This window comes from Ylistrum balloti, unplaced genomic scaffold, assembly GCF_031769215.1.
Source record: "Ylistrum balloti isolate Yb309-2 unplaced genomic scaffold, AGI_CSIRO_Ybal_v1 Utg369616, whole genome shotgun sequence".
NCBI lineage: Eukaryota > Metazoa > Mollusca > Bivalvia > Pectinida > Pectinidae > Ylistrum > Ylistrum balloti.
The window spans coordinates 1,398,227-1,420,422 of record NW_026781889.1 but is presented as its reverse complement, the minus strand read 5'-3'; the positions used below and the strand labels follow the sequence as shown (position 1 = coordinate 1,420,422).

At 33.9% G+C, this 22,196-nt stretch overlaps 1 protein-coding gene across 1 annotated transcript; it reads right to left on the bottom strand.

Moving 5' to 3' along the window:
* Positions 1-1,249: 1,249 nt before the first annotated feature.
* On the bottom strand, positions 1,250-21,361 carry LOC132548208 (equilibrative nucleoside transporter 1-like). Its single transcript, XM_060212032.1, has 15 exons — positions 21,210-21,361; positions 11,917-12,118; positions 11,518-11,638; positions 11,123-11,204; positions 10,331-10,473; positions 9,827-9,921; positions 9,254-9,304; positions 8,295-8,380; positions 7,221-7,269; positions 6,539-6,636; positions 6,220-6,333; positions 5,723-5,825; positions 4,702-4,787; positions 4,120-4,319; positions 1,250-3,641 (listed from the first exon to the last, which is right to left on the bottom strand). Exons 2-15 carry the CDS (start codon positions 11,978-11,980, stop codon positions 3,521-3,523), a joined length of 1,413 nt encoding a protein of 470 aa, XP_060068015.1. The 5' UTR covers positions 11,981-12,118; positions 21,210-21,361; the 3' UTR covers positions 1,250-3,520.
* Between the last annotated feature and the right edge of the window lie 835 nt (positions 21,362-22,196).

The window sequence follows — 22,196 nt, the reverse complement described above, 5'->3', positions numbered from 1 at the left end:
TTTTTGAACACCAATATACTACTAGACTTCAAATTTACAAATACTAAACTAAAATGTTCAATCTGTGAAGAAGATATAATTTCCTTGATATGGGTTTGCAGTCAACTATACTGAGAAAGGAAAACAATAAACAATATCAACATTAACACCATTTTTCCGAGGAAACTTTTTTAAAAGACTGAAAGTGTTTTTTGTAAACCAACAACAGTTAACAAAAAATCATTAAATCAATAACATGATCTAATAATCTATGTGTGTGTTTGGAAAAATCCAAGGGGTCTTTATCTGCATTTCTCGTGGTGGATCTACAATTTTAATGATCTGGTCACCATTCATCAAGTCATGCTTGAGTTAAAGTATCCAAAGAGATCGGCTTCATGAAAAAGATCAAGAGCCAAGTGGGAATTTCAGGAAGACATGCTTCTCTCATAAAATAAGTGATAATAGTGAGATCAGAAATAATACTTGTACATTTAGCAGGGCAAAACAATATTTTCTTTCCTATATTTAAGAATAATATGTACATTCTTTGTATTCCATTAAGACTTTACCTTACAATTCAGAAAATTTATCTTTCATATGACCAAATCTGCAACATCTGATAACATATAAATATAACAAAAGGTATTAAAATCTGATGAATTTTTTGGCAAGACAAAAACAATACTTACTACCTAAACATTTCATTTCAATCTAGTCTAGAAACTAGCAATTTCATTTAGTTTACTTATGATGAATGATAATCACAGCACTACCACTTATAAAAAATGTACAAACTTGCTATTGTGAATTAACTGGAAACACGACTTCTTACAAAAAATGTTCTGGCATGTTACCTCAACTTAGAAAAATTGTATCCCTGATTTAATATCAATGAAGGTAATTGGTGTCAGTTTTTCATTGTACGCAATCAATTTAGAAAAAAATATTAAACAGTTCTGCTAATATGGAATGTGTAATTTTGAATGATCATTATTATTATGGTTGAAAATATGATGTGAAGTCAGTATGGCAGCCAATGACTGAATTCAATATGAATGTATGATAGTCCATATTTTTACAGAAAATTTTATATCAAGGAACCAATATTTTGAAAATATTCTACGGAAAATCATTAGTTTATTATTCAATTAAACAAGATAATAGGGCCTAAATCTCAAATAAACATGAGAACAGGGTCCTGATCTCAAATAAAAAAGGGAACAGGGCCCTGATCTCAAATAAAAAAGGGAACAGGGCCCTGATCTCAAATAAATATGGGAACAGGGCTCTGATCTCAAATAAATATAGGAACAGGGACTTGATCTATCTATTTTTAATGACTATCAATAGATATGTCTCAAAATCTAATGTGATATTTGATTAAATCCTCCTTATTGCCTCTTTTGTGACAAACTGAACAAAGCGTAGTGCTTAAGATTAAAATAAACTGAAATATTGAAATACCTGGGATAGAGTAAGACAGGCAGTATGTACAGCTTAAATATGTCAATAGCATCTTTAAAAAGAATTCAAATAAGAGCAACAAATAAATTAGATTGTAAGCTTAATATCAGCACTAACAAACTTGTGTGAAACAAAATTGTAAGAAGGGGCAGCAGCTGGAAATCGCAATAATGAATAAGCAGGATTTCAAAATTTCTGAAAAAAAAGAACCCCGAACAATGCATTTACTGCTTATTCATGTCATGGTTTGGGTTAAATAAATGTCTGATAAAGCACTGGCTTCTATTTTAATGGAAAAGCACTATATATGGATGGGCTTATTGCCCATTAAATACAGTAAACCACAATAAATAAATTGCTTGGAGTAAAGAACACATGCAGAGACTCTACTTGCTGCCTCATGTACTGAAAATGTTTGAACAAAACATGCTAAGTACAATGCAGTACAAACTAGCTATAATTTGTATACAGCAGACAAACCTGCATTAATTACACTAACAAATGTAGGCCTTTATGATGGAGCTATTCCAGTAGATTTGCCTTTGGAGACCACCTTGTTTCAGCAGCGTGCACATGAACTAGCTATGTTATTATAGCGAGCGTATCTTGTGGCAGCTTTATGTATATCAACAGCGAAATGTTGCTTTAAATGATATTACTAGTAGATAAAACTAGTACTTTTAAAAAAATATTATCAGGAACCCCGAGAAGACTTGGGAAAGTTATCTAATTCATATTGCATCTAGAAGGATATCAAGATGAATGAAGTCTGAAGATGAAAATGAGGTTTATGAACATTTGAACATCATCAAATACCTGTAGGATTAGCTGATAAAACTAGCTCTCAATAATATCTGGCAGGTTGTGTAGAATAAAGTCTTGAAGTATAAATTTTGTAAACTGACAATAAAGCTGTCAGTGTTTGGCAGTGTATAAAATTCAATCAACAACCATTATGGGCTGTGGTCCCTTGCATATTGTAAACTTAATACCTGGCTTTGGGTAGGGAACGTTAATCCTTTGGAACTGACCTTTCTGATACTGTAAACATACATATTTTAGCATAATCTTATTTCAGCGTTTTTCATACCGAAATCATAGCGCTACAATAAGATTGTTGTTCAAATAGCAGTTTATGTATGTTTATTTAACAATTATTGTGGATATACAAATTCATCGTGACGTTAATTTGCCAAAAAGTGATAGAGCCTTAAAATTTGATGGCACAAAATCAAGTACGTTTACAGTAAGCTCTTAGGACTTTACATCGCCATCTTCCTTCATCATTTACATGCTGTTATCAAACTTATCCACAAAATTTAACCAATATCTGAGCACGTAAATCTAAACTGTAAATCTCTTGTTCTGTAGATTCCCGGAATGATATTAATTAAAACAATTTTATAAAAAGAGTTAGTTCAAATTCAATGATTCGAAAATTACATTACATAATTGTGATATACTGATTAAACTATGGGAAGTGCAAGGGCACAAGCTTTTCAGAAAGCTGTTAACACACTCATCTCTCAAGAGGCATTGACAGCGCAGTATGAACCGTGAAACCCATATTATACCTTGAGAGGTCCTGTTATTGTGGCTAGGCTGTGAATGAACAATTCCCTCATTTTGCAATCATGTAGCTATGAATAAACATTTCAAGTGAGTGGTCCAGACACTGCAGCCAAGTGACAGAAGTCTGTTGTTATTTTTTCTTAAATGTCTTATAATACGTGTTACTGTTACGGTTTTAGCAACATATAACAACACCTAATAATGATTTTTTTTTTAACTGGAAGAACATACATTGGTTATTTCCTAATTTTCATGTGATAAAATGAAGGCAAGTGCAGTTCCATAACTACATATTTAAATGCTTGGCAAGTCAATGGTTTTACTTTTGCTGTAACAATACAGTCACATCCATACATCCTTTTAGCTGATCAGCTTGTTGATCTTAAACTTGATCCTGGATGAAGAATGGTCTTGACCGTTACTTTAGATGTAGCAAGTAATTGTTGTCTATGACCTCCTTCCTAAAGGTCATGATAGATCATTTTGGTATCGGAGTCAGTAGTTAACCCCAACTAACCATTACGGACAGAAGAAATGAGAAGGCTACGCCTGTTGTTATCCCAGTCACCAGACAAAATGCCATTATCATTCCAGCCTTGCCGGCTACCTCTGGCTCCACCAACCTACAATCACAATCAGACACAAATTTTGTATTTTCACTTACTCTCCTTTTCAAGCGCAAGATTCCATACATCAATATTTCATATTATATGTTTTTAAATGCGAAGTTTAACAGACAAGAAATATGGCCCAGTGATAATTTGGAGGAAGAAAACAGTTACGCTATTATGATTCCTTTACAAAACAATGAAGAAAAGTTTGGAAGATTTGTCACATATTTTTATAGTTTACTGTTATATCTCATTTCTCTGCTTCCAGGGAAGCCAGATCCTGGGTAAACCAAACTCTAAGGTGGTTCAAGACCAAATATAGTAAAAATTCTTTGATAAGAAAGGATACAGATATTTCCCCCTTGTTGCTAGTGGGCAGTATTATGTCATTAATTCCCCCTATCCTCTCAGGAGCGAAGTTCCTGCCTGTATCATACAAAACTTTGTCCCCTTCTCCTTTTAACATTTTTTGTATCTGTTTAACACTTACTTTGGGCCATACATCATAACAAGACTACTGTAGTAGCCACTGGTGAAGGCCAGAATAACACCACCGAAAATAGCTGCATAGTCACTCTCGATAAGAACAGCTAATGTACGCCCTGTACCCGGTTGGAAGTTACAAAACAGGAAGTAAGGAATGAGCAGACCACGGAGCAGGATCGGTACCCAGACATACTTTGGTCCTGGCTGTAATATAAACAAACCATCTTAACACATACCATACTCACATACTGATAAATTTAGTAACACATTACTTCATATCACTTCTAAATATCAAAAGAGGTTATCATCTAAAGGACAATAACATCTGTTCATTCTTCATCAAAATATCAAAGACTGTCAAATTTGGGTAAATGTCTAATGTAAAACATTAACTGAGCAGAATCTGGTCGTCTGCTATATGTGGTAAGTTCGTGTTAGGGCTGAATTCTTCAAAATGTTACATGGTCATAAAAGACAAAATTATTTTGATCAGTACAAGATTAAACTATTTCTAGTAGTAACTGTATTCTATTGACAGCACTGAACAAAATACAAGTGAAACAGGAATATTCTATAAATAACTTACCACTTTGATAAACTCTGATGTCAAATTACCAAGCACAGCAAACAAATTGAAACTCAGGAAGCAGAAAATTCCAACAAACATCCCATCTGCAAAAAATCATTAAAGTATAAATGAAATTTATGTTGTGATTTCTTAGTTGTTCAATAGCAAATTCAATGTTTTAGTTCAAATAAAGAACCAGTGTATAATTTTTTTCGAGTTTTGATTTAAATTAAGGATTACAAATTAAATCTATAATATTGAATACATACAGAATTTATTTTTTGTGAAATACTGTAAAGAGAAGAATGTGGCATTTCCGAATGCCACATATCCAAGCTTTCAATTATCTTAATTCCTGCCATGTCCCGTATTTCTTGTAGTTATAACTGTAAGAGTTATATCCCTTCCCTGTGTTAACTGTACTTCATAAACATTCACATTTTTAACATGTCATAAACTCACTATTCAGAACTTTCAAATATGTTTGCTTCTAAAAATGTTACAGCTCATCGCAAAAACCCTTCAGATTTCTTTTATTAATAGATACTGCCATATTTCAATAGTGTCAGACATTGTTTTGAGATACTATTGAAACTTTCAGATTTCGAGCAGAACAAGCATGAAAGAAACAAATCTAGGAGCACAAGAGGTCAGTCAGTTTGATGTCCCATAATAAACTGGCCGACCAGTAGGATTGGAGCTACTTCTTGGTAAAAATATGTCTATAAATACAATGATTTTGACATATAGAGGCATTTAACAAACATTAATGAGATTAGGACTTACTGAACAATGTTTTTTTTAGTACTAAATTCTGTGCTCTGTTTTATATAACAAAAGTACATTCCCCAACAATAGTACCAATATACCGTAATTTTTGTTGTTGTTGAAAATTTTGATCATGCAATATTAATCATGGCCAAGTTTCCTCAATAATCCCGAAGTTTGAAATCCTCTGAATGAAACAATATTTCACCTCTCCATTCTTATTTCATTTACTAAATACAGAAATATTTGATTAATGTTAGTTGATACCTACCACTGAGAGGGAAGTCAATCCTCTTAACGTTACTCCAAATGGCAGGGAAGATGGATAACGTCACGAAGAAGACAAACCAAACACAAATGGCCTGGACCTTTATCTGTACAAAAAGAGTGATGAAAGGTTATAATTAGATTTCATATTATCCAGATATTATAATGTGTTGATCTTCATTCACAAATAGGACATGTAGCTTTATGTAAATAATCAGGCTTAAGTTATACAAACATTCCTTGATCCCTTAAAAGATTTCCATAGAAACCCACATGATTGGGCAAATAACTCCCTCCCTACCTTTAATTCAGTTAATTAAATCCCTAATGGCAAGGCGACAGTTGAGTTACCAATGTGTAACCAGACCAATGCATTCATTGCTTCATCCTATTCAAATGAAAATAATTTCAAACTCCATACATCAAAGTCCCTAAGCCTGATATAAAAAACAGCCAAAATTCTTTTTATGGATGAAGCTGAATATAGTCAATGGTTCTTACCTTGATGAAGACATTTTTGAACTGACCCATTGTCTGGCTGAAGGATGAAGAACTCGGAGATTCACTGTTTGACATGGCTGCAGTTACTTGGCTTTTGTAGTGCTTGTAAAATTTCTGTAAAAAATAGAACAGATTGATTACGTTATACTGGATGACAAGGTAGAAAAGGTACAGAAATAACTTAATTGGGACTGGGGAGAGGGATGAGCTAATTACAGTTTCAAACTGATCTCCAATAGTTTACTGTCATGGGCAGGAAATGAAATATTGAAGGCGATAATGAATCCCTAAGGTCTCCATAATCTGTATCAAGACTTACCATGTTAGGGAGGAGGAAGTAAGCATCAAGAGCCACCAGAAGTATCACTATGGCAACAACAAAGTAATAGATGGCCTGAATCTTTGGGTCAGGTGCCCCTGGAAAGGAAATAAATTACATGTAGAGATGTTTGGTCAGATCCAGAAAAGTAGCTTTCCAAATGTACAAATTACAAACATTTCATTATATGCAATAAACGTTGGATCATAAAGGTTTGTAAAAAATTATTACAGCAATGAAAAGATATATAAACTTACTTGGACTTGTAACTTTATACAATCAGTGGAAACAATAATGGTAGATAGTACATACATTTCAAGCAGAAGAATTCTATCCATTGTGATGGCATTCATCATCTTCTGCATTTTATGTTTGGTTATTAATTCCCAGCAGGAAAAATTGTAATTGTTATAAACTGGAAAACATACAAATCCTCTTGATATCTTTCCTTTCGTGCAAAATGTAGGAAAATCAAATCTGTCGAAAGGTTCTTGAGATATCAAACAGATTCCAATTTGGGATGAGGCAGATATATGTCGAACATGGGTAACACTACATACTTCCCCTCTCTCTTACATCTATAAATTGGCCATAAAGAGATTTTTACTGACTTGATTGTGCCATAAATAGCATATCTTGTGATCTGACATGTGTACTTCTGATTAAAATCAGTGTCACTCACCAGCAGAAGCAAGCAGATTGACAACAGCAATAAAAACACCAGACAGATTCTGTAAACAGAGAGCGAAAAATAAAGTTCAAAAGACATCTACCAAGAACTACATCATAATACCATAAGTGGTGCTGAAGCTTCACCGACAAATCATGTCATATTTTGATCTCCTTTATAGGTATATTCACGAGTATTCACAACATCTACACAGCAATGAGTCCTTGCCAGACAACAAGTCCTCCACAATACCATCATTCATCCACGATTCTCCAGGAAATACAATCACTATTGTTCTCTGCTACCGTGAAACATATCATGGCTAAATTGAAGGTTACATGTGCGACACCTTGTGGACTCGACAAAAAGACTACCTGGGCAATTTGAGTCTTTGATGTAGATCTTGAGGTTGCATAAAGGTATATTGTAATTATAATGAAGCTAGATGTTGCTCCTTTGTAATCTTCAAACAGAACATATCTGCCTGTAATTGGTGAATTTTTTCTCTCCTGGAAACAATCAAATTACTTTGCTTTCGTCTTTAATTTTGCCATGACATGTTCTAGGGGCCCAAAAAGCAAAAGTGATTGTAAACCCTAGAATATTGTGGATATCATTAAACTATATGCTTTTTCACTGTCCTGTAACAGACACTCTCTTCCTTCCTACTGTATTAAACTAGTGCGCAAGCAAATGATAACCTAAATCTATGTTCAGCAATGCTAATGCAAATATTATCAATTAAATTAATCCTACCACTGAACATTGACTTCAGATGAACCCATATGTGGTAGCAAGCAAATGATAACCTAAATTTATGTTCAGCAATGCTAATGCAAATATTATCAATTAAATTAATCCTACCACTGAACATTGATTTCAGATGAACCCATATGTGGTAGTAACATTTTCTCGTTTTAAATTTTTCTTTTGAATTAACTATACAAACCCTTAAATTAGTATTATTTTCTCATCAGGGTGCACCTTGAGAGCAATGTCTTACTGGTCTCAGTCCTGTAACTTTTAATTCCTGTATATTGCTGATATATAAATAGTTGCTTGGTATAGAAAATTTAGATTACTTACATTTCCAAGAACAATGGCATTTGTGTACTTCATGGGTAGAATGGCAGCGAGACCAAATGCACTGTTCTGATATACACCAGTAGCCACTAGACGTAAAATGGTGAAGGACTGATTAATATAATATAGTATCATAGAAAGATCATCTGAAAATTTATAAATCTGAAAAAACATTCCAATGTCAAATCGCATTCCTCCATATACTGATATGTGTGAAGCATACCAGTACATAGTTCATAGATTAAACTATGGAGGGCATGTACATATACCATGAAGGATTTTTTATGCCAACCCAACCCCTCCCCCATTACACATACATATTAGAAAACATGAACAGAGCAACAGGAAATATCATGACCTTGAAAAATAAATACCAAAGGCATACTTATCTGTCTTGTGATTTAATTCATACGGGAAGTTGCATCCAAGAAGAGTAACAATGTGAACTTACCAAGACATGCTCATTATGAAAAGGGACAAAAGGGACACTATTCGATACATAAGGTGATAACTACACTCGGATTCAATTTTTGCTATCTCTGCCTTTTCATTATGACATAACACACCATTTATAGTCAGTCAAAAAAGATACCAGATATTGCTTTCTAATTGTTTTGTTGTGAATTATTAAGATATTTTTATTTCCACAGCAAGCAAGAAAGGCTTGTATTGTACTATTTCTTCTATAATTCAACTTATTGGTTATAAGTAAGTAAATATTTTCAATACACTTCACATCAGAATCTTGTTCTGATAGAGCATTGTACTGTGGGTTGATTTTTAATGCTCCTTTAAAGTCAGCAACAAATATTACCAACAGCATGTGTATCATATCAAAAATTATTCAATGGAAGGATGTGTATTGTGATGTGCATCAAATCTGAGCTAAGATATATTACTACTACCCTAATTATGACCAGCTGGCTGAGGTCTAGAAACTGGGCACCAGACTGATTACTTACTGTTAAGGAAGACAGCTGTTAGCATAGTTATGTAGAAAAACTCCCTGGACCCTACAAGATAAACAAGATTAACACAAATAGAATCAAACAAACACAACATACATCATATAACTTGGATTTGTATGCATTATTCTATGTCAGCAATTTCACTCTCATCCTAGACAACATATTTATTCCATGGAAAATCACCATTGTGGCTTTCAAAATGGGTGAAAATGAAATTTGCTCAATATCTTTTCTTGCAGGTTGCAAATAACACTACAGGCTACTTCAACCAATAATATACATTTTTGTACTGATTAGTGGGTGACCTGCTGAAGTCAGTTAATTGACAGATTTAGGTATATTGTTGCTGTATAACCTATAAACAGCCAGGGTCATATATGGACATGCCAGGTTTGAGTGTTAGAGGAAAGATTGAGCTCCTGGACAAAATCCACTGACCGGCAGCCAATACCTGACCACTTCAAACCTGCAACTAAGAGGTGGAGGTCTAGTGACAAAGACGGTCAGATGCCTTGTTAAAGTCCTTTAAACAAAGCAGGTCTTACAATAGAATGTCAGTATACTTACAATCAGTGCTATCCACCATGGCTAGGATCACTGTTATTATGAATAACACAACTTCCAAAGAAATAGCAATCACAATTCTCCGTGATGAGGGCATGCTGCAAAATAAGAATACAGGATCTTGCATTTCAAATGAAATGGAAGTATTCTGTTTACCACTGAGACAATTATGCGACGTCAATCCCTTTTGACATCACAACAGTATCACTGTTATTACAACTTACTGTATGTCATACTATATCTATAACACAGATGCACATGTAATATATGAGAGACAAATATTATATTCAGGCATGTCTGTGTAGGATTCAACTTTGATCTAAGTCAAACTGTACATATCATTTTCCAAACATTTAGATGAAGCAGAAAAAATCATGGCTTTCTGACTTTTATTTTGACTGAATTCGTATTTTTCTAACTTTTGTTTTTATCTTGGAAATACTGATGTATACTGAGCATGAACATTAAGGAAATGACTGGATGGGAAATGAATATATAAATACTTACCCTCCACCACAGTGACAAAAAGTGTTGATACCACTCATGATAAAGTTTGGAACTTGTGATGCTATTCCAAGGTAAAACATGAAATTGCTCCTAAGTTCATTAACTTCTGTTGTGTTCTTGGAAAGCTTGTAGTCTTCAAAATACTGTCAAAATCAACACACAGTATCTACATTTCATGTCAACAACTCCGTTAAAATAGCTGTACTTGAATGATAAATTTCCAATATCACCGACTTCAAAAAAAAGTTGAAATATGGTAAAAATTAGTGCACAAATATTGAGAAAGATATTTGACTTCCTTTTTAGAGAAGAGGTGATATTAATCAGTTTATCAACTAATGAACCAAAAAGGAAAAAAAGGATTATCTAAGTAAAACACAGTAAAATCATAAATTTTCTTTGAGCTTCACTTTTCATGAAATCAATATTTTGTCAGCACTTCATTTCATAGATCAATATAACTCAATAAAATCTACTTATACTAATTTCAATAGTTCCTGGATATATCCATTTGTGAATTAAGAATGCCCACAAAATCACCCAAAATTATTCCCTCACAAAAATTAATGATTGCACAGTACTTGACCCCATAACTCCTACCTAATACCCCTGAATAAAACCCTGGAATGAGATAGATGTTTTACTTGAACAGTCTCAAATCTAAAATGTTGACCATTTCATAGTGAAAGACTCTTAACAGACCAACAATGAGTGAACCGGTATATGCTTCAGAGTGGAAGCCAGGCTGTATTCCATTTCATATTAAATATCATCAATTCCATTTACACTTACCGATTTAGCATTGATAAGCATATTCCATGGCATAAGGATACCGATTCCATGAATCAACATTATGAAGAAGACAATTCGATATCTGCAAGTACAAGAATGAGTATTAAAGTTAAGAAACTTGAGATTCGGATAAGCAAGAAATTTGGCTATGATGTTACAATATGCTAAACAGCACCATTCTTTTTAGAAACATATATATTACAAGGTACTTATCATCAGATGTTGGTGACAGACAGAATTGTTCATCAAATATGTTGAGTGATGGTATATACAAACTAAATTTTGTTGGAAACATCTTTCCACTCTTCTTTCACTACGGATACAATATCCATGACAGGTATATTCCACAAATACCTGGATTACTGAAATTGTTAGCTGTGCTAATTTAAGCTGACCTGTCCTTAGGTGCATCATCCTCCTTATTAAGTTCAAGGTCGTCAGGGTTTTTGTTGATGCTGTCAAGCCCAGGCTCCACCTTGACAGGTGGTAAGAACTTTTCCTTTTCATCATATTGACCTGTAACCACAATGATGTTATTTTGATAGAACCACTCAAAATAATTTCAAATTAATTTACAGTTTTCCAGATCAACTATAACAAACAAGATGGAAATTTCCTTACATTATTTGAAATAAATTCAACCAAATTATGTAAGAATTGAAAACATTTTCCTGCATATCAATTTGAGAAGATGAATATGTAATATGTGCAGTATATAACACAAAGTATAATGCTGTGCATGCAAATATTGTAACGTAAAAAAATTTTTGAATAAATTAAGTAAAATTACTTACTGTTCATTACAGTTGTACCATTGGTACATTTTCCATCATTAACATTATAGCTATCCCTCGTCATGGTGTCAAGTTATTTCCTATATATGGTGAATGGAAGAGGAAGGTCAGTTTTGCAGGTCAGGCAAGGTCACACAGCATCCAAAAAGGCAGAGGTCAGATAAGATCACACAAATCATCAAAGTAGGATAACCAGATGTACCTATAAAAAAAAGACAACAATTTTATATTTACATCCGTCCGCAGAGACCCTCACAAGTAACAACCAAGTTATCTTCATGATACCTAAACAAGTTTATCTGGAGTTAGACTTCAGAAATATGATAGCTTTATATAGGTCCCCGGCTTGGTCCCGACACAACTCACACTATGAGAACAGGACACATGCAATGCATATAGAGAGGTGCCCTGATTTTAGTCAGCAACAAACCATCATACTGGTATTCCCACACATAGCCTGGCCTCTGAATGAGAAAGTATGTGACATGCCCGAAACAATGTCGTGTACAGACAAACTGATGGATGGGTTTGTAAACATATACTACCATATATATCACTAAGTTAGGATATGCATCACGCCAGAAATACAGCAGGTTTTTTTAATGAAGTTCCCTGAAAAATATCTTATCCTTGACCTGAAATTTGCAAAGTCATGCAATTATCTGTATGTTGCAGTGTTTGTATAAAAAAAAAATTTAATATATATATACAATTAAATAAATTAAATCTGAACCAAACTTAAAATTAATTAAGTAAAGAGATTTGAAAAGTAATGTTACAAATGTTTTCAAATCTGAATTGAAAAAACTGAAAAGGTGTTTTTGTTCTACATACAGTTCAACCTACTAAAATTTGAAATCTGATGTTTAAATACTGTTTTATTTGAAACAAAATCAAAATCTCTTATAAATGTAAATACATATACTGGCCTTGGAATTGTGACCAAAAATACAAACCATAATGTTGACATAATCATTCCAAATCACTTTATATTTCCATAACAATAACACACAAATATGATATCAACTCTACACACCTGCATCTCCAATAATAAAACAAAATTTGAATATTACTAGTATTGCATAGGTGATATACTACCTACTGAGATGTTGTACATCACACGGTGATTTATACACCACATCAACACATGTACATTTGAAATGTTCTTCTCTAAAGCTCAACTATTCATCAAGCAGTGTTGAATATATTCATTTATGGGCAAGAATCAGATGAATGGAAAGGTTATGGTTGTCTTGCATGAGTTTTTGAAAAATTATAAAATGCTTTCTTTTTAGACATGTTTAACATCTTTTCTCTATATCCGAAAAGAAAATAATGTACTTCAAAGTTGAAAAGGAAAAATGTAATGGATGTAATGTTAATTACATTTTTATCAGTGCTAGTTTTTTTTTTTCCTTCAACATTTTCACTTAGTCTGAAAACACATACCAAGTGTTTTAACTTTTTGCAGCTTAAAGGTTTTGAAAATATATGGTACATTAGGCTTACTCGTCATCAAGCAGTATTGCAATATATTTTAAATATGGTTATGAATATTTATGAATTTGTTCCGTTAACTTATCTGTTCTACGTCAAGGTTTTCATATTAGGAATACTGGTATATTTGCTTCTTCAAAGCTGGAGAAGCAGACATGGTTAATAGTGTTTTATGACTGTAGAGAAATGTTCAGTTTTAGCAGTCATTACATTTGCCAGAATGTCACAGGATCACTCAGGTCTGAACTCCTTTATACTAGGTTAATTACTTATAAAGTATAGTCCATAAGTCCTATTTTCAGATCTATACTGGGATGTAGACAAACATCTTGCTTTTATTAGATACATGTACAGCAGAAAGCAAATAAAACATCCTTCATTTTATTATTGTTCAATCTCTGTTTTCACATTATAAATATTGGTATATTTGTTAATTTGCTCAAATCACCTTGAAGTCACATTATAACTTGTTTAAATTAAAAGCTATTTCAAAATTTCTGCACTTTCTAGTTAGCTAGCTTGTCATCAAGCCTTATTGCATATTAAATATTTATTTCTGTTTAGCTATAAAATGTCTTCATATTAATTGTTACTACATTAATTCATGTAATCAAATGGATGAAAATGTAGATCTTTATCACAAAAGGTTTTACAGGGCAGGGAAGTAGGTACAAAATGCCTACAAATTACCTGGTAGAAATAAACCAGTAATTAATCAACTGTGTTGGACAGTCTCCAAGTCTGTCAGTTCATATCTTAAATAACTTTTCGTTATTGTATATGTACCTTTCTCATCTACATGTAGGTCTAATTTCTACATGGTAAATAAAACATGGAGCCAAAAATTTGACTGAACTGCGACATTATTAACTAAAGCCAATAAGCACTTGCCCCTAGCTTTGTGTAGTATTGAAAGAATTAACCATTAAATACCTATACAAACCTGTAATTGATGGCTTTATCATGGCCAGGCAAAAATTTGAAACTACAATAGCATGCAAAGAGAGTTGCAATGTCTTTCTGAGATACTTCAGTAAAATCTTATATCATCTACCAACAGTACACAGACTTTTGTAATTTGTCATGCTACATTCATCTCATTATGAAATTACACAACAGAACTGATACTAACAGAAATCTGTTGAAGTGAATTTGAAGGGCAGTAGCTCTGAATTTTTCTGACATATAAAATGAAGAACCATTTCAAGTTTGTAGTCTAGACCTGTTTTTGGTACACATACTTTATCTATTATAAGAAAGCTAGAGAATGTGTCTGAACAGGCCTAGTTATGTTCTCGTAGAATGTCAAGCAAAAAACTTGGGAGTTCAAGGATAACACATCATCAGTTGTAGGAAACTGTCAACAACAGTGATCTGTAAAGGAGCAGCTGTACTGTGAAACCACTGGAGTATAATTATCTCAATGCAGGTGTAATACTTTTGACATCACTGGAGTGGAGTTATCTCAATGCAGGTGTAATGCTTTTGACATCACTGAAGTGGGTTATCTCAATGCAGGTGTAATGCTTTTGACATCACTGGAGTGGAGTTATCTCAATGCAGGTGTAATACTTTTGACATCACTGGAGTGGAGTTATCTCAATGCAGGTGTAATGCTTTTGACATCACTGAAGTGGGTTATCGCAATGCAGGTGTAATGCTTTTGACATCACTGGAGTGGAGTTATCTCAATGCAGGTGTAATACTTTTGACATCACTGGAGTGGAGTTATTTCAATGCAGGTGCAATACTTTTGACATCACTGGCGTGGAGTTATCTCATAGCAGCTGTACTGCATGTGGTGGACACATTTTTATCAGACATGTCCTGACTGGTCTAGATCTAACATTAGTCACATAACATGCATTGTATGTTTCAGCATATGGTAATGTTGGTCCTTAAACAATTGCTTTGATAACTCAATTGATCTTCAGAAATTTCCTAATACTAACCATACATGTGAATGATTTTAGAGAACACAAAATTTACATACAGTTTAATAGTTCCCAGACATGAATACATGTACAAGGAAGCATCTCAATCTCCTCTATATTCTACCCATGGAGAGGTCAACAGCACTAAATCTGAAGGAGTAATGAAGAACACCTTACCACCTCTGGGGTTCGAACTAACGACCATTCCATCGTCTCTCGCTGGACAGTTTACCACTTGACTAAAGGGATATTCCCCTCACCCCCCCTGGCTGAATCAAATAAGGCACCTGTAGTCTCAGCTTCTACAGAAGTGTCAAAAAAAATTCATACTAGTTTGATAGGACCAATCAGCCAGGAAGCCCGCTGTATCAGATGGTGTTGTTATACCAGTAGGTAACTTATAAAATTGTACAGCTTTATCAGCTAGTGATAAAGATATTTGGACAGGGCTGAATGTGTTTTGAATCTAGTTCAGTATTCATTTACACAACCTATATCTAATACCCTCCTAACAGTGTAGACATTTTTTTCTCGGGCATTGCCAGTTGATTTAGCTGAAGTTTACTTAACAAAATTGTGTTCCAAGTCAAACAACAGCATTTTGCTATGTTAATCAACATGGCCGAATTTAACTAAAAAAATACATATGTAAAACTATGCACAAGAAAAACTGAACCTAAATTCTAAATAGTATTTATTTCTAAACAGTGAACTAGAACTGGTGATCACAATGTGTCCAATAATTCATATTGTTGTATTAGATTAATTTTGCAGCAGGAAAATGTAATATACATGATGTATATATATATATACATTGTACACAGTCCACAGGAGAAAATGCTATGTTTATATGTCATCAACATTAACACTTTGATCTATAAGCTGTCATGTTATACTAGCTGAAAAGTTGTGCGAAAATTGTGGGGATGTTTCCAATTTATGCCTCAGCAAAACATCTTATCTGGCTGCCAGCTTGAAAATCTTGTCACAAATGAAATGTGGCATAAACAGTTCAAGATCAAAACAAGACCAATAAAATGAAAAGCATGTTTCTCAGTTTCCTATGCCTCATTGAATTGGAAAAATAAAGTAGGATTTTCAAAAAAATTGGAAAATATTTTTAATTTTGTTTCTATTGGGAATATAACACCAATTTTGACTGGGGATAACAGCCATTTTTCAGCTGTAAAATAGGGCAAATAAAATCATTGTGACTTGCTCCCATGCTACATGTTCATGGTTAGATGAATTTACAGATGCTGTCAAATGTGATCTTGACCTATTAACCTTTGAATGTGGGTCTGACACCTGGATACTAATCATACTGTGACCTAACAATAAACATCAGAACATGGTCATAAGGACAAAAAACATTAGCAAAACATTTACTTTGTTGACATGATCATCATTCAATTATTTAATTGATGCACAAAGAATAAACTGGTGTTGGACCCATATTCAAACAAACTCTGTTAAGTCATTCCAACTTATATCAATCACTCTTGTTGGCTCGATTGAAGCATGCAAGGTAAAAGGTCTTACTGTGTGAGGTAACAGTTTCACCAGAGTACCCTAGGAGTATCCAGGGAATACCCACATGGTTGAACAAGTGACTGAACTTTTACATATCCATTCCACCTCGGATAATCCGGAATGCCTCGGTGAAACACAAGTGCGTTATTGTTGTGCCACCTGACAATATATATATATGTTATTTAGAATATGGCACAAAGCCACAACTTAACAATTAAAGATAAGAATTAATGATGTAACATATATACAAAGTATATATTTCTTAATACACTTATCAACACCAATATTCCTGCTTTTGCCAGGAAATATATATATATTAGATATAAATCTAAAATGTTGAAACAAACCTGCAATCCGGAGTGAAACCACATACATGTGATACCAATTGAAATCTGATTGTGATGAAGCGTCAATATACATATATGTATTTATAATATATATATACATCGGTATGTTTATGTATAGGCTTGGCTATATTGGTATTGCAATTGTCAACATCTCCAATGAGTATACACCCAATACACACAGTGGGTTGACCAGTGGCTAAACATCATATACATATAGGTCAGTTCTGACACAGGACAAAATCAATAAGGGGAATATATAATATATGTAAGTGACTATGTTTTATTAACTATGAATTGTTTAACAGTGGCTACACAGTATACTGATATAATCAATAGTGTGTGATGATTCAACATCACTACCACTTGTCTGTCATGGACTTTGTGCCATAAATGAAAGGCGGTTTAGTACATCTATCACTCATCACAAGACCATAGGCAAGTTTAATGAACCTTACCCAAATCCTTGGTAATAAACTTATTTTCTACTAGGCAACAAATGGTAGAATAGAAAGAAAAACGGTCTATTCAAAATGGCATCTTGCTGTTAAGTGTAACATCAAGCTATTGGACATGAAAAAAGCATGCTAATATTTCCTGAACTTATTTTAACTCCACATTATTTTTTTTTTCACCCCCATGAAAATAGTGGGCATACTGTATTTAGTAAGTCTGTCTGCTAGTCTGTTTTTGGGGTTACTTCAGAATAACTGGAGATTTTTGCTTCAGTTTGAAGCAAATTTACTATATTCTTTGTTATCAAAATAGAAATTTGTTGAGTTCAGTATTGTTCAAACTCTGTCTGCATTTTCATGAGATACACAGGTCTTTAAAATCGTAAACATAGATCATGTCTTCATTACGATAAAATAACTGAAATTTTCATACCTGGTAAACAGATTTGACCCAAATTCAGTGTGTTGCTTTATATTAGTGAGATCTCAAATGAGATCATATTGGTCAAATCCATCAATATTTGCCAGATCTACAGAATTTTAATTAACGAAAATAATAAAATTATTAAAACAGAGAAAAACAAGTCCCCCACTTTGTTTGGCAGATTTAAATACTATAGTCATTCTAATAAACGACTCGTCCCTAACTGCCTTAGATGGAGCCTTACAATTCTCTTCTTTGGTTTTCTCCACAGGACCGTTAAAACATCACTTGTCATACAGCTCTCTCCAATCTTGTCTTTAAAAGGTTTGTTCAAGGAAATGTCAGATGGCTGGAGCTTACATGTACAACTTCCCGGAATAACACAGAGGTTGCTGTTGTACTTCTGGTGTACTAGCTTTTTATCATCCTCTGTAAAATGGCCCCAGAACGAGTACCACACCAGCAGTCGCCTGTCAGTGTTATAACACCCCAAATATTCTTCAGCCAAAACTTAATACTTTCTTCATTTCCCCATGGCATTGCTCCCGCCCCTCCTTACATACTACAATACCACTCAGGATGTTGCATTTCTGTAGGAGACGAATTCCAGGCAAGTGTACAAGAGGGGCCATTTTTGTGCTGTCAGCATAAGCTGTTAGTGTCACTGTACTTTTTTGTTTGTCTTGCCCTGTGCTATAAACATGGACTTCTTTGTCCCCCTTTAATGCTATTGTTGATTGACCTGGCATGTCGAACCACACCGATGTTTTGTCCATATTTGTCATAAACCTATCAGGATACTCTCGCAGCTGCCGCGTCCGGAGTACAAAATTTTAAAAACTGTCAACGAGAATGTCAGTTAGGGAAATGGTATGTTGTGTGACATGGGTAGATTGCCTGAATGAAATGTTGCGACTTTTTTTTCAACTTTGTAAACCACCGAAAGGAAGCTTTGAAATGACCGTCTTCCATTTGCCTTATGCTTAGTAGGGCCTCAAAGTGTAAAGCTTTCCTGATCACCTGGATTCTGGCTTATTTTAAGCTTCAAGTTTTTTCCAATACCTTCATATCGAATAGGCCTTCCACTGCCTTTACAACACTTAGATCAGGGGTGTGGAAAAATATTTTAAACCACTAGGCACAGGACTAGTGGGCTGAAAAATTTACTTGTCTGGATTGGAAATTTACTTGTCCAAATTCAGCTATGAAATGGCGACTTAATCAGCGAGGATGTGACATGTGACTTCCTTTCTATTTTTATTTTAATTTTTAGTGACCATTCATTTTCTATACTGTATACCAGTAATTTTTACTTAAGATAAGGGACCCATATATCATTGTCCTTCCCTGCATTGGGAAAACTTGACAACCAGCTGTGGGCAAGTTCAAAATTTTAGGGTTGATTGGGTCAGAGGAAAGATTTTTTTAAAATATGAATTCATAGAATGAATGTTCTGATAACACAATCAGTAGAAGATTTGAGTGTGATGTGCGACCAAGTGTTTTAAAAACAAAGCATAGCCGAATGAAATATAAAGTACATTTTTAACCATCTTGTGGGATTTTTTTTCTTTAACCAGATTACCAGCTCATCACACTATTTTTTACCTTTGTCACAAAGGGTTATAGTACAGCCTAAAAATAGGTTGATCTCTTACCATCCTATATATTTTGTACCACAGCCCTGGTATGCTCTACAGGGGATATTTGTCTGATAAAGGTGGAAGTGTACTGTAGTCATAGAAATGTCACACTCCAATCTTCTACTAATTAATACTTTCAAGTACAAGTTTATTCTTTTGTATAACCACGGACAAGCTGTTGAACATTAAAAAAAAAACCTCACCATACATTGGCCTATCGAAATCCTGTATGTGGAATCTGCATACATGTGTAGTACATGATGCAAAAGTTTATGTTTACAAGTGATTTTTGTAACTGGGACCGTTAATTAGGTCCCCCAAACAACCACAGTCAGACAACACCTATGTATATATGTACCTTTTCTTCATAAAAATCAGACAATATGTAAATTTCAACCAATCAGAAAATCACCTCTGATACCATTTTGTTAAATCTGAAAACGGACTCCATCATTGTGTTCCTGATGTCAGACAATATCTGTACACAAATCTAAATTTCAAGAAATAAGAAGATAAATTATGATGTGTCCATCTTGTCCAATCAGAAAACAAAATGTCAAAATTGTTTTTCTGGTGTGAAACCACACATACATAACAATTTTCATTGAAATAGGCTAAATTTCGGCTAAATTCTTACCAATCAGAGGTCATACTGACCAGCCAGATGACCAAATGAAAAACAAATAAAGCTTTCGCACATTGTCTCACATACATAAACACTCATGCAATGTTTTGTAAAATTCTATCCCATAGTTTTTGATAAAAATGTTAAAATTTAGCCAGTGCAGCAAACTGGAAGTAAAAACAACTTCGTTTGTGGGACATACATATTATATATGACATCTACATTCAGCTGAAATTAAAATGTGTTTTGTTCGATTTCTTATTTGCCCTGAAAATCATTCGTGAATTTTTTTTACTCTTGCATCATCATTTTCCAGTTACATTTTCTTAAGTAGCACATTTCTATTTTCTCATTAAAACAGGTAAATATGTATCTACACAAAAATTCAAGAAGTTCACCATGTCTCGTGTATCTCCGTTAATAGCCAAGGCCTTCGTTCTATAATTACCAAACAGTGAATGGAAATTCGAGCGGGACTTCGGCTTAAACGAGACGGAGCCTTGTTACTTGTTACATAACACACAACAAACCCCGAACACCTATCAGTCGATTCCCGTTACAGCTCATTGTCCCTATAACGGTTAAATAAAAAGTTATATGGAAACATCTGATACAAATACATTGATATCGTCGACATATTTCATTACACTGGACTTATTTGGCGAATTGTTTGTTTACCAAACAATGCATCGACATTATACTGTTATCAAATAACAAGTCCATGTTCCATATGAAACAAACAAACAATCGTGAAAACATAAATCTGCACATGCTTATTACACATTCTGTAGCTAGCCTAGATTCGAATAGGAAAACAACTAATAAACACGTGGCTTACCTTGCAGTCTGCACGAAGCGGATCTCCTTCGTTTTTCGCGCTATATCAGTCAATTTTGGCGGAATTCTGCAACTGCACATCACGTGATCTTGTTAAAGATAAATTAGAGGTTGTGTTGGGAAACAAACATCATGTTAATAAATCGTTTTAACATACAATAACGTCTTTCGATCGATCGGTGCCAATGACAAATTATTTAACAACAAAGGTTGCCGAGTCCATAGTTGTCGTTCTTGGACTAAGACTAAAGGGAAGTAACTCAATCTAATTAAACAACCCGTTACTAATTAAAAAAAGCATTGATACTTTATTTTCATTATATATTGTTCTAGAGAAAAGGAAGTTTTATAAGAAATCAATACCTAGACATAAAAGTTTCTGAACAACGATAAATATTACCTCGTACTCTAGAGACTGCACATTTATTTTTCCTTTGTCGTTATATTTTATGCTTTAATTAAATATATATGGTATAATTTATATGTAGAACAGTCTGTCCAACCTTTGTCAGACCACGGCATACCTGAATGACCTCGTATGTTCTTGCTATATCTGAGTTCAGACCTCCGGTATTTTTCAGCCCTTCAGTCCTTTATTACTTTTTACCTGTTTCTTTTGCTTTATTTATACTTGGCGCATTCGTTTCTGAACCCTTTAGAACCATTTCAACGCTAGTTACGCTATGTCAACGAATTGCCACTAAACCAATACATAAATTATTTTAAATATGTGAATATTATACATTTTATTTTGAACAAGTTAATCAGTGCAACACCAGTATTTTTCTTAAAAAATATCCACGGACCTCAAATTCGCTCATCTGAAATGATCGACATGAGTATCGGACATGTGACTGCACTTCCGTTTCTAATGACATCACTAAATTACAGAGATGCTTAAGATAGCTCAGAGTGACCCAGAAGTACACATGTATTACAAAATAGCACCGTTTTAACGGAAATGACATTCTGATGACAGAAAAAAATA

What these genes read in the sequence shown, in the direction of transcription:
- LOC132548208 (XM_060212032.1), bottom strand. Translation starts at nt 11,980, where the DNA reads ATGACGAGGGATAGCTATAATGTTAATGATGGAAAATGTACCAATGGT. An exon ending in CAATCTGCTTGCTTCTGCTG is followed by an intron (nt 6,637 to 7,220) that starts GTGAGTGACACT and finishes TTTCCTTTCCAG; the next exon opens with GGGCACCTGACCCAAAGATT. An exon ending in ACTTCCTCCTCCCTAACATG is followed by an intron (nt 6,334 to 6,538) that starts GTAAGTCTTGAT and finishes TATTTTTTACAG; the next exon opens with AAATTTTACAAGCACTACAA.